This window comes from Talpa occidentalis, unplaced genomic scaffold (genome assembly GCF_014898055.3).
Source record: "Talpa occidentalis isolate TD23 unplaced genomic scaffold, MPIMG_talOcc4v2.1 talOcc4.12, whole genome shotgun sequence".
NCBI lineage: Eukaryota > Metazoa > Chordata > Mammalia > Eulipotyphla > Talpidae > Talpa > Talpa occidentalis.
In genome coordinates, this window is record NW_023601212.1 from 102,812,610 (window position 1) to 102,836,742 (window position 24,133).

Consider the following 24,133-nt stretch of genomic DNA (forward strand, 5'->3'; position numbering starts at 1 on the left):
GCGGAGCAGACCTGGGGGTCACTTGCGGGGTCAAAGCCTGAGGGCGGCCCCGCCCCTCCCGCGCAGCACCCGCCCGCCCACCCTGCGGGACGGGCCCTCGGCGGACAGCGCGGGTTGGGGCGGGGCGGGGCGGGGCGGGCGGGGGCGGGGGCCGCCCCGCGGAGCGGGAGGGAGGCCGGGCAGGGGCGCGGGCTGGGCCCGGGCACCCCTCGAAGCTGCCGGGAGCCGGCTGGAGGCGGCCCTGCTGCCTGGGCCCGTGGGGCGGGGCCGCGCCGCCCGCCCTAGGCACTTGGGCGCCGTCTGCGGGCCGGGCCGGCTCCGCGGGACCTCGCCTGAGGCCTGGGCCGGCCGGACCGCCCGGGGAGGGCCGCCCCTGGGCCGCGGGGCGGGCCGGGGTGCGAGGGGCGGGGCGGCCTCCGCTCAGGAGGGGCGGCTCCGGCGGGGCGGGGCGGGGCGGGGCGGGCGGGGCGGGGCGCGGGCCTCACTCGGGGCTGTAGGACACCTGCCACACGATGACGTGGCTGCGCTCCGCCTTGGACAGCGCGGGCTTCCCCGGGCCGCTCGCGTCCCCCGCGCTCTCGTCCGCCTCGTCGTCCTCGCCGTCGCCTGCGGGGACGGGCGCGTGACGGGCCGGGGCCGGGGCCGGGGGCCGGGGGCCGGGGCCGGGGGCCGGGGGCCGGGGGCCGGGGGCCGGGGGCGGGGGGCGGGGGCCGGGGGCCGGGGGGCCGGGGCCGGGGGCTGGGCGCGGGGGGCCGGGGGGCCGGGGGGGCGCGGGGGCGGGGGGCCGGGGGCCGGGGGCGGGGGCCGGGGGCCGCGGGGGGCCGGGGGGCCGGGGGCCGGGGGGCCGGGGGCCGGGGGGCCGGGGGCCGGGGGGCGGGGGGCCGGGGGCCGGGGGGCCGGGCGCGGGGGCCGGGGGCCGGGGGCCGGCCGCACTCACCGATGCGGAAGTCGATGTAGCCCTCGCCGCCGCTCAGCACCAGCGCGCTCCGGAGCCGCTGCGCGTCGGCGTCCGCCGCGGGGCCGGCCGGCGCGGGGCCCTCGGACGGGCTGTCCAGCACGCTGCCGTTGAGCGTGGCCAGCACGTTTCCTGCGCGGGCGGGCACAGGGCTCAGCGGGCGCGCTCGGGGCTCGGGCGCGGGGGGCTCCCGCCGCGGGGCCCGCGCCGACCCTCACCCGGCACCGAGACGAAGAACTTGACGGCGTCGCGGTGCCCGTGGAAGCAGAGCTGGGCCTGGGCCATGGAGCAGTAGGGGATGAAGCTGCTGGCCGCCCTGTCGCTGCTGTCGTCGCCGTACACGTGGATGACGCCCCCGGGGCGCGCGCCCTCCCCGGCCGTGGGCGACGTCTTGTTGGCTGGCGAGAGGGCGGGGGCGCTGAGCGGGGCGCGGGGCGGGGCTCGCGGGCGCGGGGCGCGCCTCCCGCGGCGCTGGACTTACCGCGGAGCCCCAGCAGCTGGCCTCGGTGCAGGACCACGGCTGGGGGCGGGGAAGAGGGGTCAGGCGGGCAGGTCCGGGACGCGGCGGCCCAGCGCTGGGTCTGGGGCGAGACCGGCAGGGGGGGCGACCCGGGGGAGCCCACGAGGCCTTCCGCGGCCGCTGCCCCCTCCCCGCGGACGGCGGGTCACTCACTCTCGGTCAGCGGGATGGAGATGACGACTCCGTTGCCGGTGCCCACCCAGAGGCGGTTGCCCGCGATGAGCAGGGCCGTGATGCGCACGAAGGAGAAGCCCAGCTTGCCGGTGCCTGCGCGGGCGGGGCCGGGGGAGCGGTCAGCTGCGGGGGCGGGGCGCGGGGCGGGGGGCGGCGGGGCGGGGCGGGGCCCCTCACCCAGCATCTTGCTGACGTAGGGCTCGATGTCCACGTCCTGCAGGTGCTGGTGGGTGTGGGCGTGGTAGAGACGCAGCGTGGAGTCCAGGCGGATGGACACCCACACCCCGTCGCCGATCCATGCCAGCTGGCGCACCTGGCTCTCCCGCCGGGGGTGGGCATCAAATGACTTCTGTGGGGCCGGGCAGCCCGTCAGGGGCCTGAAGGAGGGGCCCTGACCGTCCTCCACCAGGGCGGAGCCCCCACCTCCTCGGCCTCACTGGGCTTTGCCCAGGGGTGGGCGGGAGGGGAGCTGTGCGGGATCCAGACCAGTCCACCGCCTTGTTTCCGGGCTGAAGCTGCAGCGGGCCCCGGACTGGCCGCCCTTGACCTGCTGGGACCTGGGACCAGCGGTGACTCCGGGGCCGGCCCCTCACGCACTCCCCCGGGGCCAGCAGAGGCAGGGCGCCCACGCACCTCAATCTGCATGGTCTTGGGCTGGATCACGTGCACCTTGTTCTTGTAGCCGCACCACACGCGGTCGTCCACCACGGCCATGCAGCGGATGGAGTGGTGCGGGTGGCCCAGGTCCATCAGGTGGTAGTTGCTCAGGTCCCACTGGCCGTCTGCAGAGCCCAGGACAGCGCTCAGGCCGGGGGCCCGCGACTCCCGGGGGCAGCCCACCCACCAGCCCAGGCTCACCTTCGCCCCGGTGGAAGATGGCTAGAGTCCCGTCCGCCAGGGCCACCAGCACCCGCCCCTTCACATGCCTGCAAGGGAAGCGGGTGAGCAGGCGGCAGGGTGGCGGGTCTGGCGGGGTGGCCCTGCCCCGCGCCGCGAGCCCAGCACGTACACCAGGCTAAGCACGGAGTCCTTGAGCTTGATGGCGTGCAGGCACGTCTTCCAGTTGGCCACGGCCGAGTGCACGTACAGCCTGCGGGGAGGCACGGGTGGTGGTGGGCAGCGCTGTGCTCTCCCCAGGCCCCACCCGCCTGCCCCGCCCTGCCTACCAGCCATTCTGGGCCCCCAGCCACATGGTGGGCGCTGCGCTGCTGCCTGCCCCTGCGGGGTCTGCGCTGGGCTCCACATCGGGCTGTGCCCCGCTGGCTTCGGCCTCCGGCCCGCTCTCACTGCAAGAAGGGTGGCGGCTCAGGAAGCGCGTCCCCCAGCCCTGCCGGCTCCCCTCCATCTCCGCCCCCGAGCACCCACCTGCCAGGCTGGGCGCTGGGGGCCGGGGTCGGGGCTGGGTCAGTGAAGACGTGCTCCGTCAGAGGCCCTGGCCGCACGGCAGCTGGTCCTGCCTCGCTCTGCCCTGAGTCCGGCACCTCGGTGGCCTCAGTGGCCTCCTCCGTGGACTGTGATGGGTTGACCTTCCCATCAGCGACAGCAGCCACCTCCCCTGTGGGAGGGAGGGTGAGCAGGACGGGCCGGGAGAGGAACAGGGCGCAGACGGTGCGGCCTCCGCGTCGGGCTCAGGACTCACCCTGGCCCTTGTCCAGCACCGGGGTGTCCCCTCGGGAGGAGCAGTTGCTGCGTGGCACGTTGCAGCGGGTGGCACAGCCCACCAGGGTGATGCCAGCCAGCACGCCATCGGCGCTCGAGTCCTCGGGATTCATGTCACTGTCCAGGAAGATCTCCCCCGGAGGGTAGTCACTGCTGCTGGCCGCTAGGGGACAGTCACCACCCATCACTCTGTGCGGAAGAGCCCCTCCTGCCAGGCCATGCCGGGACCCCTCGCATGGGAGAGTCGGGGAGCCGGGGTCTCCCTGCTGATGCCCCCCCCAGCCAGCCCAGTCTGGACATGGGCGCCCAGGGCCTCAGCTGGGCAGTGGTTGGCCCCTCCCCCCCACCCGGCAGCGGCCAGCAGGGTCTGCCATGGTGGACAGACTGAGGGGCGGGCGCTCACCGGGGATGCTGGAGACGCACAGCACATGGGCGTTGCAGACTGTGAACTGGTCCACGATGGTGCCCGGCTGGTTGGCATCCACGATCACCACTTTGCTGGTGGTCAGCGTGCTCGTGAGGATCCACACCCGGCTAGACGTAGCATCCGTTTCCGGCAGCTCCTTTGCCTGTTCGGGAGCAAAGGAGACCGAGACCTCCACCTGCAACGTGGGCGTCTGCCTGGAGGGGTCAGGCCCGCCACCCCTCGGGCGCCCTGCGGGGGGTGCCCCACACCCAGCGCCCGGCCTCCGCGCGCGGAGCGCCTCCGCGGGCCCCTGCGCAGCCCGCCCGCGCGGGCAGAGCCCTGTCCCTTGGAGGGGGTGCAGCACCAGGGCAGCCCCCGCCCCGCACCGAGGAGCCGGCAGGCAGGGCCACCGGGAGAGGCGCCGTCCCGGAGAGGACGGGGTCCGGCCGCGCCCAGGCCCGCGGTGCGCCCCACCGCCCGCCTGCGCCCCTAGACGCGGCCGCACACACAGACCCTGGCCGCGCAGACCTTCTTCTTTTCGGGGGACGTGTGGTTGCTCCGGGGCTCTCCTTCCACTTCGGGGTCACAGGTCAGAGGGTCCCGGCCCGGTGCAGGTTTCACCGCACTCCCAGGGTCGTCCTCACTGGGCTTCCACCCGCTCAGGTTCACGCCCGCGGCGCACCACAGCTGCGGGAGCGGCCGGGAGGGCGGGCGCTAGGCATGGGCCCCGGCCCCGTCCCTCCCCCCGGCCCGGCCCCGCCCCTCCCCCTGGCCCGGCCCGGCCCGGCCCGGCTCGGCCCAGCCCCGCCCCACTCCTCCCAGGCCTGCCCCGCCCCACTCCTCCCAGGCCCGCCCCGCCCCTACTGGCCCCGCCCCTCTTGCCAGGCCCCGCCCCTCCTCCCGGCCCCGCCCCACTCCTTCCAGGCCCCGCCCGCCCTCCTCCTGGCCCCGCCCCTCCGCCCGGCCCCGCCCCGCGCCCGGCCCAGGCTCACCTTCATGGTCGGGTCCTTCTCCACCAGCGGGCGGCAGTACACGGGGACGGGCACGTTCTTCATCCTCGTGTCCTCCTGGCCCCCGTTGGGGCTCAGCTGCGAGCCCCAGGCAGAGGCGGTGGGTGCCGGGCTGGGCCGCGGCTACCCGCCCTGCAGAGGGGCTGGGGCTGGCCGAGCAGGAGCGCGCCTCCGCGGGGGCCGCCCGGGGTGCGCCCGCCCCGGCTCCTCTGCGGCGCCCACCTGCGGCCCAACCTCCCCCGCGGCCGCCCGGGCCAGCCCCTCGGCGCCGCCCCGCCCCGCCCCGCCCCTCCGGGCCGGCCGCCGCACCTGCTTGTACTTGGCGGGCAGGCTCCAGCCGCAGGCCTGCAGCCGGCCGTCGTCGTTGCGCACGTGCTCCCGCACCTGCCGGTACTGCTCGCGCTTCTGCTCCCGCCGGGCCGAGGACGTGCAGTCGCTGCGCGGAGGAAGGACAGGTCACTGCTCGCCCCGTGGGCCCCACCCCACTGGCCTGCCTCGCAGGGCCCCGAAATCCACCCTGGGGCTGCGGCCCCCTCCGCCGGTGTGGGGCCCCGACTGACTGGAGGGCCCTGGCGCTCTCAACGCCATGTCCAGCCCTGTTCCCCGGCCCCCGCGCGCCTTCTGCCCCTCCCCGGCCGCCTCACTGGCAGGCACCTCCCATGCAGCGCCCCTCCCGGGGAAATTGCCCAGGAGCCAATTCTTGCCGTCAAAACCAAGGAAAACACAAAATCCCAAACAAACTTGTTTCCCCGGAAGGAACCCCAGCCCTCAGGGCTCCCAGTCGACGCCCTGCCAGTCCTAGGGGCGTGGCAGCGGGCACAGCCCCAGGATGGAGGGGCTGGGGCAGCCGCAGGCTGACTCCTGGCGCTGCGCCCTCACGCCCTCCCACTCACTCGTCGGGGAAGAACTCCAGCGGCCGGCCGCCGGCTCTTGGGCACAGGGCGTGGCCGCGGCGCTGGCTGAAGCCGGCGGTGGTGGGCGACTTGTAGTGGATGTTCACCGGGGGGTAGGGCCGCTTGGCTGGAGGGGGGCTGGAGGAGGAGCTGAAGAGGCGACTGAAGCTGCCGGCAGAGGCCCAGGAGGTGAGGGCGGGCACGGGGTGGCCTTCCTGGCCCCCGCCCCGCAGCCCTCCTGGCCCCTGGGCCCCACTCACAACTGCCAGATGGTGGACTTCTTCTTCTCCTGGACAGACGGGTGCTCTCGGGATGCTCTGCAGGGGCGGGGGGACGGCGCCCTCTTGGCCACTGCCCAGCCTGGCCATGCCCCCACTTCCTGGGCCCCTCCTCGGATGGGGGTGGCCCTCCCCAGAGGGAACAGCAGCAGAGAGCTCCTCAGAACCCCCGGGCCCCTCCAGCCCCCAGGCCCACCCCCTCCAGGCCCTGGGCTGTGCGGCCATCCCAGGACAGGGCCGGGGCGCGGGGCCCACCGGATCATCTCCGTCCATCTCACGGCTTCCTGCAGCTCCATCAGCCGCTCCTTGTACTGGTTGCGCTCCATGAGCACCCGGGCCATCTCCACCCGCGTGAAGCGCCGCCGCTGAGCCATGGGGATCTTGTCCTGCGGGCGCTGCTGTCAGGCCGGGGACGCGCCCTCCTGCACCCAGCTCCCCCACCCCTCGGCCCAGGGGCCTGCCTCGGGTTCCCACAGATAAACGGGGCAGGGTGTGGGCAGGGAAGAGAGATGTGGCACCCACCCACCCGAGGCCACCTCCTGTCTGGAAGTCACCCCACGAGCTACAGCAGAGACAGAGTCTCCTGCAAGTCCCTGGAGGCCTGTCCCTGCCCAGGGTGGGCTGGTGCAGGGAGGAGCAGGGGTCTGTATGGGCCCGCCCTGGGGCAGGATTGAGGTTTACTTGGTGCAACCGGGCCAGCGCCAGGGTGTGAGGGGAAGCTGAGTGCCTCCAGATCAACCCCCTCCAGGGTGCCCCCCGCTGCCCCCCACCCCCCGCCGCTGAGTGCGGCCGCACGCACTAGCTCGGTGCAGAGGGGGCCGCCTGTGTCCTCCAGCTCCTCCTTGGGCTCTCTGCGGGCGATGAGGGCCTCCGACTTCACTCTGCGGGGCCGGGAGGGCAGGTGTGAGGGCCCAGCAGGTGGGGAGGGCGTGCGGAGGGGGGCACGGCTGCCCCGGGGGGGTGGCCCGCGCGCTCACCGCCGCAGCTCCTCCTCCAGCTCCCTGATGCGGCCCTCCAGCCTGGCCTTGGCCTGCCGGGCCGCCTCCAAGTCCCCTCGCAGCGCCTCCTGCTCCCCGGACAGCTGGTCCACCTTGGCGATGAGGTCGTTTTTCACCACGTTCAGTGCATTTCTGGGGGGAGGGGGTGGGCGGGGCTCCCGTGAGCGGGCAGGTTCAGGGCTGGGGCGCACCCAGCAGGGCCTCAGCCCGCGGGGCCCTCCCGCAGCCGCCTCTTCCCCCGCCAGGCGCCTCTTACTTGGTCTCCAGAAGCTGGGAGTTCTCCAGCAGGAGGTTGCCCACTTCCTTACCCATTCCTGGAACAAACAGGGGTGCTGCGGGCCCCGCGGAGCCAGCCCGGCCCACCCGCCCACCGCCCAGGGACCTCCGGCCACAGCCGGGCGGGCTCACTGCTGTACCTCGGCGGGGCAGCGCAGGATGGCAGTGCCTAAGTGGCCCTTGGTGCCCCAGAGTGGCCACCTTCATCTCGCCACCCCAGCCCCGGCCCAGCGCGAGCAGACACCCTTCTGAGCTGCCCCGGGCGGGGGACAGAGGGGACTGTGCAGGGCACAGACAGCCCTGGCTGAGGAGCCGGTGGCCCCAGTGGGCGCGGGCCTAGAAGGGCCTGGAGGCCTGGCCCCAGCAGGCAGAGGCGAGGAGGGAGGTGCGCGTGGCCAGTGCCCCAGGGCGAGTCCCCGCAGAGCAGCCCCCCGCAGGCCTGACAGAACCACCAAGCGTCCAATCCAAGCCTCTGGGGGCCGAGGGCCGACCTGTGTCCTGGGGCCTCCCCACAGCCTCTGCTCAGGGCCCTGCGCTGCCCCTCACCTCCTGGCCTCAGGCATGGCCTCCCCTCCGGCAGGACGCTCAGGGCACCCAGGGGCCGCACCCTGAGCTGATGGGGGTTCAGACAGGCTGGGCTGCCCCTCCGCCTGCCCAGGGCCTGCCCGCAGGTGACCAGCTAGCTGAGGGCCGCTGCCAGGACGGGCTCGGCCACTGTGCCCCCTAGGGCCCGCCCCGGCGCCGCCCCCTTGCCCCGGACCCCAGAGCCGCGGCCCCTGCTGACCACCCGCAGCCCCATGCAGGACACAGCGAGGGCTCGGGAGGCAGAAGGGGGGTGGGCGCAGGGAGCCAGCGGGCACGTGCTCGAAGGGCCTCAGCCTTACCAAAAAAGTCATCACGCACTATGGGGGCGTCCGGGCCCCACGGGAAGGGTACCAGGGCGAGGCGCGGGGAGAGAAGACAAGCACGTTAAGCCCAGAGGATGGGCCCTGGGGCCACTTTGGGGGTTGCGGTGGACACAGGAGCGGGGTGGGCAGGCAGGGGATGGGAGGCATCCGCTCCTCCTTCCAGAAAGTGGACGCTCGGGTTGGGCACAGGAGGCCCCGGACCCAGGGTGCGAGCAGGGGTCGGAGGGTCGTGAGGCAGCGGCCACCACACGCCGGGCCCTGCAGGGTGGCTGCAAGGCGCGGCGAGGGCCGGGAGGCGCCATGGGACCGGCCTGGTCCAGTCAGCCTGCGGCAGCGGCCTTAGCGAGCCGGGCGGGCACGGCGGCCTCCTGGGGGTCAGGCAGGGGAGGACCGGCACCAGCGGCTGCGGACGGGGGGCCAGCGAAGCGCGCGCCTGGTGGCCGGGACAGCCAGCGCAGCCACGGGACGGGGCGGGCGGGCAGCAGGGGCCGGGAGCCACCTGCCGCCTGGACCCCCGTAGGGCGAGACCCAGAGAGACACGCACCTGAGAACTCCCCTGGCGTGTCCACACGGCGGCGGCGAGGGAAGGAAGCGACAAAGTGAGTTGGTGACTGAAACCAAGACGAGGGTTTCCCGTTACAGAAGCAGCGCCGCCCCGCCCCGCCCCCACCAGGGCCTGCGGGCACAGGCCCGGAGCCGCCTCGGAAGCGGGGGTCGGAGCCCCTGCCCAGGGCCGCCGGCCTCAAGGTGGCCTGTGCCCCTCGGGCGCGCCTGTGCCGGGTGTGGTTGCGCAGACCCGGCCCCCGGCCCGCCCACGGACAGGCCCACCTTCAGCCGAGGGGGCGCGGGCCACCCCCAAGCCAGGCTGACCACCCTTGGCCCCCGCTCCTGTGCTGGGCAGCCACGGCTCTGAGGGGCGGGGGAGCCGCCGGAGTGGGCAGCACGGATCCGCTCGCGGGCGTGGGCGCCTGCCCTCCAGGCCGGTCGGGTGCAACACACCCCAGCTCGCGGCTCCGGGGTGGGGGCTCCGCGTGGGGCGTTGTTGGTCGGGGCACCCGCGGGCAGGCTGGGCCTCGCGGAAGCGCCGCTTTCTCTGGCTGGACGCGTCGCGGTTGGGAGCCGAGACCTCCCCGCGCCGCCGGCCCGCAGCCCTGCCCTGACCCCGGCCGGCACCGCGGGCCCGGGCAGCGCCAAGGCCTCTTCTTTTTCTTTATCTTTAAAATCTTTCCTGACTCTTTCTACCTCCCTCTTCGCGGTTTTCGGGGGGAGGTTTTCTTCCCACTCGCGGTGTCACCGCCCGGCACGGCGAGGCCTGGGGCCGCGGCGCTCGGCTGACGGCGGCGGTCGTGTTAGGCTTTGGGGGGTCTGCTGACCGCCAGGCGTGGGCGTCCGGGCCCGAGGTCAAGCGTCGGCCGTACGCCACACCCGCGGCCCCTGCGGCCCCTGGCGCGGGCGGGTGTCCCGGCTGGCGCGGGCGGCCCTGCGGGGCAGGGCTCTCCCTCCGGCGCCCTGTGCTTGTGAGTGTGGCTTCGGCCAGCGAGGCCGCGCGGAGGGGGGCTGGTCCCACGGCCACTCGCCCGATGAGCGCCGGGGAAGTGCGTATCCACCCGCCGCGTCCACCCCTCTGGGCTCTCCAGCTCCGTCTCCTGATCCTGGCCCTGGCCCAGCCACTGTGGAGGCTGTTTCTAGGCAGCCCCGTGGGCTGGTGGCCACGTGGCCACTGGGGTGCGGGGAGGGGCACGGGCCTCTGGTGGGGGCGCCTTCCCCTGCAGGTGGCTCTGGGGCGCGGCTCCTGCCCAAGCAGCCACGTGGGCCAGAGGGCCAGGGCTGGGCACAGCGAGGCTCGTGGCTGCTGGGAAGGCGTGGCCGGGGCAGAGCAGCCCTTGTGCTGCCCAGCTGGCCGCGGGGCCAGGACACCCTCCTCACTGCGCACTTTGTTATAATAAAAAAAAAGCCGCATCATCTGTTCCCTGGCTAACCATTCAGGCCCCCATTCAGGCACAAGGGGGAACAGTGCTGGTCACCCCACATAAGGCACTCTCTGGGGACCCCACATGCTAAGCAGGGCAGCCAGCCTGTGCCAGAGACCAGGGGGATGCCTGGCCAGAGTGCTGGTGGCCTGACCGCCCTGCTGTCCACACCAGGCCCAAGCGGAAGCTGCTCCACGAACACCCTTGAGATCCTGGCGGTCAAAGGGCACTGGTGTGGCCCCAGGGTGGCAATGGGAAAGAGGCCATGATGCCATGGGGTGCCTCCCCCTGGGCCACGAGCCAGCCCACCCGTGTCAGAGGCCCTGGCCCTGCTGGGTGGGCAGCCAGTGTCACTGGTATTGACAGCAGGGCGGAGGGACAGCCCAGCCACAGGGCCACGCTCTACCCCCAGTGCTGCCCACCCTGTCTGCCCATCGCAGGCCTCGGGGGCCCCTTCCAGGCCAAGCCCCTGGCTCCAGCCGGCAGCGCCCTCAGAGGGGCTGCAGCAGGGGCCAGCACAGCTGCCCGGGAGCAGGCTGCTGGGGGAGACGGGCCTTGGAGGCGACCCGCGCCGGGGAGGCTGAGGGGCTGACTGACGCCCCCCGCACAAGCGGTGAGCAAGGGAAGGCCGGCCGCGGGCTGCTCACCTAGCAGGTCGGCCCCCTCGTCCACGTCCCCGATGACCTCGGAGCCTGCAGTGGACAGCTCGTGGTACAGGGAGTCAGTGTTGATGCCGAAGGCCTTGTTCACGATGCCCTGGGTCGGGCTGCGGGACACGTGCGTGAGGGCCTCACTCTCGGCCCTGCCCCAGGCGCCGGCCAGTGGCATCCTCCCGCCCCGGGGCAGCCAGGGAGCCCACCGGCCCGGCCTCCTGGGCCAGTACCTGCTGCCCGTGCGGTCCAGGCGGGGCTCCCGGCCCGTGTCCAGCTCTGGGGTGGAGTCGATGATGTCCTGCACGTCCGACCACTCATCACTGCTGCCCATGCCTGCGGGCGTGGGGGCGCTCAGGGCTGGCCGGCTGCTCCCTGGCCTCTGGCCTTGCCAGCCAGGACTGTGAGGCCGGTGTTCCTCCCACCTGGTCAGGTTGGTCTGCCGGACCCCCGACGATGGACGGCGTCCCTCCCGGCGCCCCAAGCAGGCCCGACCTGACCCTTCCAGCTAGACCAGGGGCTGCTAGCTGCTGGCCACGGTTGAGCTGGGGGTGAAGGCACCCCCGGATTCCTGCCTGGGGCCCAGGGCCTGGCCACGCTGGGTCTCCATGGGCTGTGGCTCTATGTGGGGCGTGGGGGGGAGCCGTGGGCTGGGGGCCGGCACAGTCGGGGGCGGGCGCACCTATACTGACGTGACGCATCTCCTGCGCCACCTGCACCTCCATGTTGCGGCTGTTGCGCTTCTCCCGGGCCCGCCGGCCGTTGTTGGGGCCCCCGCTGAAGCCCCCCAGCGGCTGCAGGCTCTCGTTGAGGGGGGTGGCTGCCGCCGAGGGCACGGAGGACGTGGGCGTGTTGGACTTGGTGCCGGCGGTGCTGGGCGTGGCCGCGGCCGAGGACTGGCCCGACTCAGACATCTCGTCCTGCAGACCCTGTGACCCAAGCACAGGTGGCTCGTCTGGGCACCGCTGCCCACGGCCACGGCCCCGTGCAGGCAGGGGGCACCCGGCTGTCCTCCCGAGAGCTCGCAGCTGGCCGGCCAAGCCCGCCTGCAGCAGCCCCGGACAGGCAGCACGGCCAGACCCGACGGAGGGACACAGAGCCGTGGGCGTGGCCCACTCTGGTCGGGACATCTGGGGGCGCCAGCCCGGCCCCGCTTCCGGACCACGGCCTCCAGAGACGTGTCTGCGGCTCCACTGGCCGAGGCCACCCTGACTGCCCACACAAACGCAAACAGACTGGAGCCCACAGCCACAGGGCTCCCCCAGATACCCCAGGAGTGAAACGTCCTGGTTCCTAAACACAACTGCCTACGGCTTCGGGGCCCTGAGTTGGTCTCCGCTGCCCGTGGCTGCCCGCCCCGACACAGCCTGGCTGGCTCAGTCTGCGAGCGCCGCTCGGGTGTGGGGGCGCCCACAGTGCCCAGCAGCTCCTGGATAGTGCTCCTCCTCTCTGCTCCCCAACGGGAGCCCAAGGGGCGTGGCGGCCCCACCCTGGGGCTCCTGTCGAGCTACACGGCAGGGCAGCCAAGGACAGATGTCAGGCCCTCTCCTTAGGGCCGGGCGAGCCCGGGGCCCCACTGTGCCCACCGCCCGCTGCACCAGGAGAGCAGCTGGCACCTGTGGCTGCCTCGAGGGCCAGTCCTGCCTCCCCACTGTGGGCCTGTGGGCAGACACTGCCCGGCCCATCTGAGGAAGGGCATCCTGTCTGGTACGCAGCCCGAGAGTCCAGGCCCCTCGGGCAAGGGTTGCCAACGGGGTGTCCATCTGTGGCCCCTGGGGACGCCTGGCGACATCCGTGGTGGTCGCGGCCGGGGCAGTGGCAGCTCTGGGTACCTGGCGGCCACGGTGCTCTCAACACCCAGCACATGAGGGCGACTGTGGGCAGAGGCGTCTAAGGCCCCCGGGCCCGTCGCCTGGCCTCAGAGGCAGCTGGGGAGTCATGGTCACAGCGCCCAGAGCGGTGCCTGCAGGAAGGCCGCGGACGGGCAGGCCTGCAGGCCACCCTCCCCTCTGGCCTCCTGCTGGTGGTGACTTGCTGGCGGGCGTCGGGGCCGCCCATGCCCAGCTCCTCGCCGCCTGCGGCCACCGCTTCATTAAAGGCCAACCTCTCCACTCACTACCAGCCACCCGCCGTGGTGGCCGCAGGCGCGAGAGCACAGGCCCAGCGGTCGCTCCGCCGTGGGCGGCAGTCGTGCGGCCAACAGTGAGAACACAGCACACGGGACCGGAAACAAGACAAAACAACAGAAATTAAAAAATCGGAAAAACTTAAAACGCAGAATGTGAAATAAAAAGAACTTAAATGTAATTGTTTAAAAAAATAAATCAAATGAAACACGTCTGTGAACTCAAACAGAAGACACGGCAGACGGAGCGCAGCTGGCCAGGCGCACATGCCGGGGCCCACGCAGCGGAGGCCGGCACCGGCCACAGCAGAAGCACATGGGTCCTGCCCAGCCGCGGTCTGCAGGGCCCGCAAGGCCAGCTGGACACTCGGCAGAGGACTGCTGGCAGCTGCAGCAGGAGGACGCTTCTGGGTAGGGGCAGAGGCCTGCGTCGGGCCCGCAGGGCTGTCTCTGCCCCTTGGAGGGGCATCCTTACCTGCGGCGGCCAGGGTCCTGTCTTGCCAGAGTCTGAGCTCTCGGATCAAATCTGGCAGAGACCAGGGGCTCTGGACACACGGCAGGCCACGGGCAGCACCTGGCCTGGGCTGTCTGGGCGCCCCCTGGCCCACTGTGCACACCCAGGGCGTCCGCCCTCCCAGATGCAGAGCCCAGAGGCGGTGCCATGTCTGGCAGGTGAGAACAGGTTGGCAGAGGCCGATGCCTGGCCCGGCCCTGTCCAGGGGGAGGGGTAGTCTCAGACGCTTGAGGCCAGCACGTCCTGATGAGTCCAGTTGTATTGCTTGGGCCAAGGGCAGCTCGGGAGGGGACCGCTGGTCAGCCCAACAGACATGCGTGGCCTGCACGGGGTCTGGCCTGGACTGGAAGGCGTCCACGCCCTGCTGGCCCTGCTGCCCTCCACGGAGCACAGCCACAGGACCTAGTGCTGGAGCTGGACGTGGCTGGCCAAGGCGGCTCGGGTGCGTGGTCTGGCCGGCGCAAGCAGGCCCCGTCTGTGCACGTACCATGCCATCGGCCAGGGGGAAGACGTTCAGCGAGGTGGGGCGCTCCTTCCGGCTGCAGGGGGGGAGAGGGCGTGGCGGTCAGGGGCTCACGGGGTGGCCCTGCACTCCCAGTGGCCGCTCCCTGTGTGGGCACGCTTGGGGCCAGGCCAAGGGGGCCGCTTCCAGGAGCTGGGTCTGCCCCGCAGCCTGCAGCCCGGGGACCGCCGCAGCAGGGCTCCTGTGCTGGGGGCTGCGCCCGCAGGGGGCACGATGGCGCCTGCTGGGCCCAGGGGCCCAGGCCTGCCGAGTAGTTACCTCTTCCTCCAGGACTGGCGGGGGCTGCGAGGCGGCGACAGGCAGGCGTCACGGGCCAGACATGCAGGGAGACAAGAGGACAGGTCAGAGTGTGGGACACCCCTCTGCAGCACCACCCAGAGGTCCTGCCACGGCCCCCACACTCGGGCCCCCAGGCGGACAGGAAGACAAGCCAGGGACGGAAAAGCCTGTCTGGCTCGGGGCCCCATGCACAGTGGCTGAGGGGGTGTTGCTGGCCGCCCAGGGGGCCGGGCTCTGGAGGCAGGTGGCCATGGCAGGGGCTTGCTCCCTGGGCAGGCTGCTCTGACCCACGGGGATGCCAGGACAAGGGTTCGGTCCTGGGGTCATTTTCCACGCCGGACATGGCAGCAACAGCCACGCCGGGCAGCAAATTGCCTTGAGTGCAAGCCTGCCCTCATGACACAGATGGGCCTTCGGGGCTCCCTCAGCATCTGGAGCCCCGGAGGTGGGCTGGTCACCAAGGGGGCGGGGGCGGAGGCCGGCTGGTTCTGGAGCTGGCCAGCGTCTGCTTTGGCTGAGCCCAGGTCACCCTGAGGTCTGGGGCTCGACCACATGGCACTCCTAGGCACAGGCTGCTGGCCCTGCGGCCTCCTGGCCTAGGTCAGAAGGCTCAGTGCCGGCTCTTGGCCCCTGAGGCTCTGCTCACCACCGCTCTGGGGAGCTGCTGCCCCTGCAGCCTGGCCCTGGGGTCCCGCCCAGCCTCCCAGGGTGACAGATTCTGGACGAGCAGCTCAGCTTTCCTCATGGTCACTGTGGGGCACAGAGGCCCGGCTCCAGGGCAGGCCTCCTCAGGCAGGCGGTGCGGTCGGCGGCCCTGACCGTACCACCTCTCCGCAGGCACATCCGCTCGGCTAGGTGCCCGCGCCTCCCCCGCCCTTCCCCCCAGTGGAGGATGTCTAGAGGTGCCCGGACACCCCTGCCATGTCCTGCTGGGCATACCCACATCTGCCTTCCAGACAGGAGGCCACGGCCCGGCTGGGTCACACGGTTCCTGCAGACACGCCAGAGGGTGTGAAGGGGCGGCGGCCACCCGCAGGAGGGACAGGTGGGCTCAGGTGAGGGGCTCGGCCCTCTTGTCGGGGCGGGGCCAGGACCCATGGGCGATCCCCGCCCCCCAACACGCTCTTTTGTTCCCCACAGGCCCATGTCGCTGGGGCCACGGAGCTCCCTGCCAGGGCAGAGCCCTCCAGGCTGGCTCCTGGGCAGGCAAGGCTCTGGGGGCTCTGCTGATCCGGCCAGGACCAAGGTCCAGTCTCATCCTGACCCGCGCGCAAAGGTGGGGGTCATCCTGACCCGCGCGCAAAGCTGGCCCCACAGGAGTCGTCCTCACCCCAGGCCTCCCGGCCCCTGACCCAGGGCGACATCCTCTGCCCACCGGGGCCACCAGGTGTCGGGCTGTGCCACTGGGGGTCACATGGCCCGAGCCACACCCACTCGCCCCGCACCCCTCGCAGCCCACGCATCCCTCACATCGAGGCACAGCAGTGCTGGGGCCCTGCCCAGGCTGACCCCAGTCAGCCCAGAGCCGGGAGTTTCCCTCGCGCCCGTGGGCGCGGCCTAAGGAGGTGCCCGGCTGGCCTGAGCCACAGCGGGAGCAGCGGGCCCCCTGCGCCGTGCACACCCGGGTAGCCGGCTGTGCTGGCCCCTCCCGCAGCCCTGCTCACCTCCTCCCCTGCAGGCTGCCCTCGGGTTGGCTGCTGCCCCCGGCCTGCTGCAGCTTGGCCCTCTCGATGTGCTCCACGTAGGTCTGGATCATCTGCGAGGCAGGGCCCACCTGAGCGGCCACCTGAGCGCCCGCCCCCGGGCCCCCACCTCCCCCCCGCCCCCGCACTCCCCAGACCGGCTCTGAGGACACCCTGGCGGGACATGAGGCCCGGCAGACCCACCTCCGTGTGCCGCTGGTGCAGGGCGTTGTACTCCTTCTTCATCTCCGCCTCGCGCTCCTCCAGCCGGGAGACTGCAGACAGAGGCCGGTGAGCCCGGGCCTGGCGCAGGCGCTGCGCCCCGCCCCGAGGCGGGTGGGGAGAGAACCCAGTCCGGCCCCGGGCGGCGGCACCCCCGCCCCACCGCCCCGAGTTTGATTCTGCTGCGGGAGGAAGGGCAGGCAGCCCTGTGCCCCGCGAACGGCCCTGGAGGCACGGCCGGGAGGGCTCATGCCAGGGCCGAGGACGCAGAGCTGGGGGGCTCTGCCCACGTCTCTGAGGTGCTCAAGGGGCATCTGCGCAAAGTGGGCCGAGGGCTCCCCCCGCTTCAGGCGCCCCCACACAAGGCCTCGTGTGGTGCCCGAAGGCACCGCACGGCCTCGCAGGGCTTCCCTCTTGCCCTGGAGAGGGTGGTGGGTCCAGCCTCTGGCCCCTCCTTGCTGGTCCCTGCTGGCAGGCGTGCGGCCGCCGCTTCCTGGCAGAGCCGAGAGGCGGCCTGTAGGAAGGGCCAAGGGCGCCCCGGGGCCCTGTGACTGCAGGGAAGGGTCTCCGGTCCCACCAACAGCCGGTGCCCCAGACCCGGCGCGGCCCCTGCGGCCTGAGTGGACTTAGCGAGAGTCTGCAGGTCTGGCTGGGGTGGGACCAGATCCAATACGCCACCCCCCACCCCCCGCCCCACTACATCCGATCTTCAGTTTTCAGACAAATGGAAACACCTGTCATCCAGGGTAGCCAGGCGACAAGGTGATCGGTGCTCACTCACCACAACTTCTAATTACAGAAGCTGCAAATGCCCTGGACAGTTTAGCTCAAAGAAAGACTTCTGGAAAGAACCAGAGCTCTGAAAATAATCCCCTTCTTCTCCCCTCGAGAGGGCGGGCTGTTTCTCTACTCCCACTTGCAGATCAAGAAAGAACAATCTAAAGTGACTTTGAGGGGGCCTCCCAGGGGGCCTGGGGGTCAGTCTTGGGCTGTCACTGCTGTGGCCTGAGTTCAATCCTGGCAGCGACCCACAGGGCGCAGCAGACCTCTCCTGTCTCCCCGCTGCTCCCCTCAGCAGTGGATTTCAGCGGATCCACCTGTTCTGCTCCCCACTCAGTCTCTGGGGAGTCCTCTCACCCCCCCACCTCTGGCCTGCACCCCAGCTCTTGCAGGCATAAGTAAATAAAATCTCAAAAAAAACAAAGAACCAGAGTGTTGCCCCAAGAACGCGCTCCCAGGCCAGCCCCACAGCAGCTCTGCAGAAGGGCCACTGGCCCCGAGGCCAGCCAGGCAGCCCCATAGGCAGACACGGATGCCCGCTGGCTGCAGGGAGAGGCCGCACTCACGCTGGTCGGCGTAGCTCTTGGCCTTCAGCTCCAGCTGGCGCGTCTGCAGCTCGTAGCGCTCCACCTGTGCCTGCAGCTCCTTCTTCTCTTGCTCCAAGGCATCTTCGAACTCGATGAACTTCTGTGCACAGAGGAGAACAGGCATCAGGGGCCTCCCTCGTGGCACAAGGGCCAAGAAGAAACCACAGGGCGCAGCAGACCTCTCCTATCTCGCCCGCTGCTCCCCTCAGCAGTGTATTTCAGTTAGTCTGCCTGTTCTGCTCCCCGCTGTCTCCTCTGGTGAATCCTCTCACCCCCTGCACCTCTGGCCTGTACCCCAGCTCTTGTGTGCATAAATAAATGAATTTTTAAAAAAAGGCATCAGGGAGCATGGCCAGGCAGGACCCCATGGAGCCCGGGTCTTGTGGACAGAGGTGTCCGCCCCAGCGCAGCTTCCTGACGAGCCTCTTGCCGCGCGAGCAGGCGGCACGGCCCAGGCCAGGGGCTGCTCGAGACCCTGCCCAGCTCAGGCAGGCCTTGCGTGTGGCTGCGCATCCGCTGTCGGCGTCTTGGGGTTCTTAATTTCTCAGAGGGCCCCACTTTTTCTTTTTCTGTAGTGGAGGTTTTGTGTGATCACTTGCTGGCCTGCGAGGCATTGGACGCCAGCAGGACAATCTGGCCCCAGTCCAGCCGCGCCCCCAGGAGCCCCACCTCCCGTGGTAGGACTGCGGCAGTCACCCCCAGACCTAGAGCGAGAGGACAGCTTGTGAGACACAGACCCCCAGGCAGGGCCTGGGTGAGGCTCAGGGTGGGGCCCTGGGCCAAGGGGGAGGGTGGGCCGTGGTTGGAGGGTGGGGGTGTCTGGCCTGGCAATCCCCAGGCTGCTAGGAGGGAAGACACCACCGGCAGGAGGGCAGAGGCTGGGCGGGCCAGGCCCTCAGGAGGACAGATAGGGCAGGATGCCTGGAGGGCTTGGCGGGAGCCCTCACCCTGGCGTGCCCTGGGCGTGCTTGGGAGCAGGTGAGAGTGTGAGCACGTGTGAGTGGGCCTGTGCGGGCGTGCGGGAGCAAGCCTGGACCTGTCGCAGGGCCCCCAGCCTGGCTTCCCGCAGGCCCGGCCCCTGTGCCGTGTGGCCCCGCGGGCAGCCTCCGTGGCAGGCAGCGGCCCCAGGTGCCCTGCAGGTCCTGCCCAGCCTGCCATGCCCAGGTCCTGCGGGCCCGCGCCCCGCCCCAGTGCCCGCCTCTGACACGGGGGCAAGGCCAGGATTCCTGCGCGGACGGCGATGTGGAGCGCCCGCTCCGGGCTCCCGACCAGGTCAAGGCCTTTGGGCGGGGTGGACGCTGCGGCTGAGCCTGGGAACGGCCGAGACGCGCCGGGAAGCCCCGCTGGGCACGCGGCCTACATCCTGCGAGCCGCGAGCACAGAGTCGGGACGGAGCCGAGGGCGGCCGGGCAGCGCCAGGAGGGGTGACCCGCCCGCGCACCCCGAGCCCACAGGCAGCCGGCGCCAGCGCGGGTCCGGGGGTGGGAGCGCAGGAGCCCCCCTGGGGCGGGCGGCTGAAACGCCCCGGGCGCACCTGACACTGGGGCTCCACGGGGGCGGCGCCGAGGGCGGAGGGGGTGAGACCACACCGTGACCCCGGGAGGCGGCGGGCGGGCAGGGCTGGAAGGCAGGGCTTCCTGCCCCAGGCAGGAAGTCACGAGCCAGGCTGCCGCCAGCAGGAGACACCCCACTCCGGCCAGGGGCTCCGGAGCGGCAGGGCGGGGTGCCGGGGCCCACAGAGCGCGGGCCTGAGGCCGCAGGGCGGCTCCGAATGGCCGAGGTGACACGCGGCAGCTGGCCGGGGAGAGCGGCGCCCCGGCGGTCACCTTTGGGTGGGCCCCTCCGGGAGCTGGGGGGGGCTGGCCTGGAGGCCCTGGGGACGGACGGCTGGGGCTGACCCTCGGCCCCGCCTTGCCTCTGGAAGCCACAGCCCCCGGGACCCTCCCCGGCAGCACTCGGGAGGGGTTTCCCTCGCTCCCCAACGGCTCACTTCTCGTTTTCCGGGACGCTCACGAGGCAGCCTCGGGTGCGGGCACCCCGGCCGCCAGGAGTGGACGTCCAAGGCAGCCCGTTCTCCCCAGTTAGCGCCGGAGCAAGGGCAGGGCAAATGCTGCCTTGGGGGCGGGAGCCGCAAGGGGGCCCCTGAGGACGGTGCCGCCGGCCCACTCGCTGGTTTGCTAGAAATGGCCGGTGGTGGGGGCGGCCTCCTCCTCTCGCAGCACCGACCACGGAGTCCCTTCTCCGGGCCGGCCGGGGCACAGAACGTGCTCTTGCCCGGCTCTGGGCAGGAGAGGGGCAGACGCCTGTGGGCGGTGGCTGGGCACGGTGGGGCCGTCCTCTGAGGGCTGCTGGCTCCCCCACCGAGCCCAGGCACCCCTCCGCTCGCCTTCCCTGTGACCCGAGCCCGTGGGGAGGCTGCCCCATCCCAGGCCCGGGGGGTGAGTGAGCCAGGCTTCCTGGGGGCCAGGTGGGGCTGCCCAGTGGGCACTGGTTTTTAAGAACGGGGGAGACACGAGACGTGTATGTGAGAAATACCTCACAGGTGTTTCTACGGTAAGGCGTTGTGCGTGTTCCAGACCAGCTCGCGGGAGTGCGGCTGGTGCCGGCCCGAGAAGACAGGACCCGAGTGGAGCCCACAGGTGCCCCCGGCTGCCCTTCTGCAGACATGGTCTGGGCGGGCGGGCCCACAGTGGAGTGTGCCCAGGAGAGAGGGGCCCCAGCAAGAGCACACGGAAAGGCTCCCAGGGAGGCTGCAGGGGCAAGGGGAAGCTGGCGGAGGGGCGCTCCCAGGGAGCTCACCCTGCGGCACCCCAGAACCTCAGCCTGATTAGGAAACGTGCCCCCCAAGAAAGACACACCCGAGGCCGAGGGGTCTGGGGCCACCGGAGGACCCCAGCTTGCTGGCCCTGCTGCATGGGGAGCCAGAACAGGGTGCAGCCCAGTGCGGCTGCCCTTAGAGAAAGTTCTGGAAAGTGCAATGCAGCCTCCAGCGACAAGAGGAGGAGGTGGGTGGGCCCGCAGGGCCGGGGCGGGTGTGGCAGCACAGGGCTCTCTTCCCCTTGGTGTGGAGATGGTTTCTGGGGTGCAGATATGACCCTCCCTCTGGTGGAAGCCCCAGGTGCCACCCCGCCCACCTCAGGTTCCTGTTGTGCGGTGAGGCTCCCCGGCTCTTGCAGCAGAGCTGCGCCTCCGGCCAGAAAGGCCCCTCTGATGCAGCCTCCCGCCTTGCCTGGAGCAGGGACCAGCACCAGGTCGCCACCTAAACTCCAGGGAAACAGAACCTGCCGCGGGGTAGCAGGAGCCAGCCGGAGGAAACGCCTGTGTGGCCATCGGGGCAGGGCGGGCCGGAGGGCAGGGAGCAGCAACCTCCACGCCATGGCCGCGAGGCCGTGGAAAGGGCCGGGGCGGGTCTCGACGCCCCGCACTGCACAGGGGCCTGTGGCTGCGCCGACCTCAGACCTCCACAAAGGCCTGGTGTGACCTCTCAAGGTCACGGAGCAGACGGGCAGGCCGGGGAGGCCGTGGGGCAGCTGGCTGCGGAGGGCTGTTTTTGCAGCTTTTCCATAAGCCATTTAAAAGTCTAATAAAACTTAAAAATAAAAAGTAATTTTAATCTAAAAACCAAGTCCTGGAAGAACGAGTTCCCTCCACACCCACCAGCACCCACACCCAAGACCAGGGCTGGGGGACGGGGCCAGGCCACAGGCGCCCTCCCTGACCCGGGCCGACCCCTCGGACCACAGTGATCTGGTGCGGCTCTGCCCGGCCCCCGGGGAGACAGGCGGGGGCATCACGGCAGAGGCCTCTCGGCACAGGCTGTCCTCTCCTGAGCAGTCCGCAGGCCTCACCCTGCCCACAGGTCCCCGCGGCCCCACGTCTGGGAGGGCTGCAGACACCCCTGCTGCCCAGGATGCCTGCTGGGGCCGGGCGGTGGTGTCAGGGGCGCCAGGGGACGTCTGGGCCCGGGTTGCGAGCAGTTGGCTCAGCTGGAGCCTGAGGTCACGCCGGGCTGAGCTGCGGGCCGAGCTGCGGGCCAGGGCACTCATGCGCCGGAAGGGAGTGGCGGACGGGGGAGCGCCGCTTGGGGAAGAGGAAGCACCTCAAGGACTCTGGGAACCCCGGACGTGGGACACAGGTGTCAGCTCTGGAGCCAGGACACCCCCGGCCCCTCCTCCTATGCTTGAGCCAGCAGCAGCCCGACCTGGGGCCTGAGGGCCCCTTGCAGGGCAGGCCTGACCCGGCCCCAGGGTCACAGTGGCGCCCACAGGAAGGCGCAGGAGAGGAGACCGGGCCGCAGAAGCTCAGGTCACCTCTGCCTGCGGCCTGGGCGCCCGCCACGCTGCGGCCGCGTCTCCAGGCTCGCGTCTGTCCCTCCACGCCGCAGAGACCGGCCCCGGCTGGCAGGACCTGTCCCGGGCGGGCACCCGCCCCCTGACCCTCCCCCAGGGTGGTCCCCACGGCCTGGGGCAGCTATGGGGTGGGCTGGCCTCTTGAGGAGGGGGGCCCAGCTGGCCCACTGCCCGTGGCCGGGAGGTGAGGGAGCTCAGCGCCCTCCGGACCGCACAGGCGGGGCCGCGGGGAGGGGCAAGGTGGCGCGGGGCGGCCGCGGGCGTCTGACCCCAGCAGGGCGGAGGGGACCCTCCCCAGAGGAGGCCTGGGGCACCCGGAGGAGAGCGGAGCGGTCGGCGCAGGCCGCAGCCCCCGAGAGCCCGCAGAGCCCGGCCGCAGCCCCGCCGCCCGCCGCGCGGCCCACGCGGCGCCAGCACAGCCCCCGCCGGGGCCGCAGCCCCGACTGCCCGGCCTCGTCAAAGGCGCCGATGGAGCTGCCGGGCCGGGCGCCGCCGGCGATGGGGCCGCGCCCCGGGCTGGCAGGGGTAGGGTCGGCCGACCCAGGACCCGCGCCGCCCGCCCACCCCAGCAGCCGGGGCCCTCCCGGCCCTCCCGCCCGCCCGCGGGATGCAGAGGGTCCGGCGGCCGCGGAAGCCCGGCGAGGGGCAGGCCTGGGCGCGGCGCGGCCCTGGGGAGCCCGCCCGGGGAGCGCGGGGAGCAGCGGCCCGGGCCGGCCGAGGGCGGAGCCGGGGGCTCTAGGGGGTCGCGCGGAGGCCCCGCCGTGGGCGGACGGGGTCGCGGGGCCCCGGCCCGGGGCAGCGAGGATGGGGTCCCGGGCGAGGGTGGGGGTGGGGTCCGGGGTGGGCTCCCGGCAGGGGTCGGCCTGGGGTCCGGGGCGGGGTCTGGGGGTGCGGGCCGGGCTGGGTCGGGGGTGCGGGCCGGGTCGGGGCGGGGGTGCGGGGTCCGGGCCGGGGCGGGGGTGCGGGGTCCGGGGTCCCGGGCGGGGCGGGGGCCGGGGGTGCGGGGTGCGGGGCGGGGGCCGGGGCGGGGGTGCGGGGTCCGGGGCCGGGGCGGGGTTCCGGGCGGGGCGGGGGCCGGGCCGGGGGTGCGGGGTCCGGGGCGCGGGGCGGGGGTGCGGGGTCCCGGGCGGGCGGGGGCGCCCACGCACCTCCTCGGCCTGCTTGCGCAGCGCCTTCTCGCGCTCGTACTGGGTGAGCAGCTGCTCGTTGTCCTCGCGCAGCAGCTCCAGCTCCACCTCGTGCTCCTGGTTCTCGCTGAGCACGGCGTCCAGGTTCTCCAGCACCGTCACCACGAGCGGCATCAGCTCCTTCACCACCTCCTCGTCGTAGCAGCGGATGAGGCGCTCGAACTCGCGGTAGATGGAGCCCGCCAGGCCCGACACGCGCTCCGACATCACGGAGCCCGCGCAGTAGTCGTCCTGGTACACGACGGCGCCGCCCGCCTCGTCCATCGGCAGCTCCATCGTCGCGGCGCGGCCGCCGCCCGGGCCGAGTCCGCCGCCGGGCCCGTCCCGCCGCCGGCTCCGCGCGCCCGCCCGGCCGCCCCGTCACTCAGCGGCCGGAAGTCCCGCCCCGCGTGACGCGCCGGAAGCGCGCGTTCCGCCCCGCCTCCCCGCGGCGCCGGCGCGGGGGGGCCCCCGGGCGGGGGGCGCGCTCCCTGGTGGGGGGCCCCGGGGCGGGGGGCGCGCTCCCTCGGGGGCCCCGGGGGCGGGGGCGCGCCCTCTCGGGGGGGGGTCCCGGGGCGGGGGCGCGCTCCCTCAGGGTGGGGGCCCCGGGGGCGGGGGCGCGCTCTCTCGGGGGGGGGGCGGTCCCGGGGCGCGGGCCCCTCCGCCGGTCACACGGCCTGTGCGGCTTCCACGCAGGGCCGCGCCCCCCGCCCGGGCGGCCGACAGACCCCGCCGGCCCCGCGGCCCTTCGAGGCGCCCCCGCCCGGCATGTCTGGGAACTGGGCGGGCGCTGGAGCCCCGGGTTTGAGGGGAGCCGCCCAAGGACTCGCGCCGTGTCTCCGGCTGCACCGCCCGGAGGGAGGCGCCGCCGCCGGCCCCCGCTGCGCGGCCGGCACAGGGGGGGGGCCCCGCGCGCCCACGGGCTGCTTCAGCGGGAAGCCCGGGGCGCCCGGCCCAGGAGACAAGCGGCGCCGGCGCGCAGGCCTGGCCCGGCGGTCCCCGCGAACCCCGACAGCGCTTCGCAGGCGCGCACCAGGCAGGCTCGGGGCCCGAGGTGAGCCCCAGGAGGGGCCCCGCCCAGCCCCGGCCACGCGCGCTCCTCAGGGAGGGTAGCGGCTCCGACCCGCCCCCACCCGCCAGACCCGCGCCCTCAGGGCGGTCAGCCCGGCCCGGCCCGGCCCGGCCCGGCCCGGCCCCGCAGGGAAACGC

General features: G+C 72.8%; 1 protein-coding gene across 6 annotated transcripts; it reads right to left on the bottom strand.

Annotated features, from left to right (window-relative positions):
* Positions 1–481: 481 nt before the first annotated feature.
* Positions 482–23,245, bottom strand: MAPK8IP3 (mitogen-activated protein kinase 8 interacting protein 3). Of its 6 annotated transcripts, none has more exons than XM_037507814.1 (33): positions 22,907–23,245; positions 17,389–17,509; positions 16,025–16,095; positions 15,803–15,894; positions 13,757–13,875; positions 13,215–13,229; positions 11,380–11,652; positions 10,931–11,033; positions 10,695–10,813; positions 8,622–8,633; positions 8,054–8,071; positions 7,150–7,207; positions 6,873–7,025; positions 6,695–6,776; positions 6,151–6,281; positions 5,878–5,934; positions 5,618–5,785; positions 5,034–5,160; positions 4,707–4,802; positions 4,243–4,401; positions 3,712–3,877; positions 3,289–3,471; positions 3,015–3,204; positions 2,816–2,935; positions 2,659–2,739; positions 2,508–2,575; positions 2,283–2,431; positions 1,827–1,998; positions 1,629–1,742; positions 1,437–1,475; positions 1,174–1,353; positions 938–1,087; positions 482–606 (listed from the first exon to the last, which is right to left on the bottom strand). In XM_037507814.1, the coding sequence occupies exons 1-33, from the start codon at positions 23,219–23,221 to the stop codon at positions 482–484; spliced, it is 4,026 nt and encodes a 1,341-aa protein (XP_037363711.1). In that variant the 5' UTR covers positions 23,222–23,245. The 6 variants fall into 6 exon arrangements, with proteins under 6 accessions (XP_037363711.1, XP_037363709.1, XP_037363708.1 ...); XM_037507812.1 differs by lacking the exon at positions 13,215–13,229 and adding an exon at positions 14,118–14,141 and having other exon boundaries at positions 11,380–11,626; positions 13,824–13,875; XM_037507811.1 differs by lacking the exon at positions 13,215–13,229 and adding an exon at positions 14,118–14,141 and having other exon boundaries at positions 11,380–11,626; positions 13,824–13,875; positions 15,803–15,912.
* Positions 23,246–24,133: the final 888 nt, after the last annotated feature.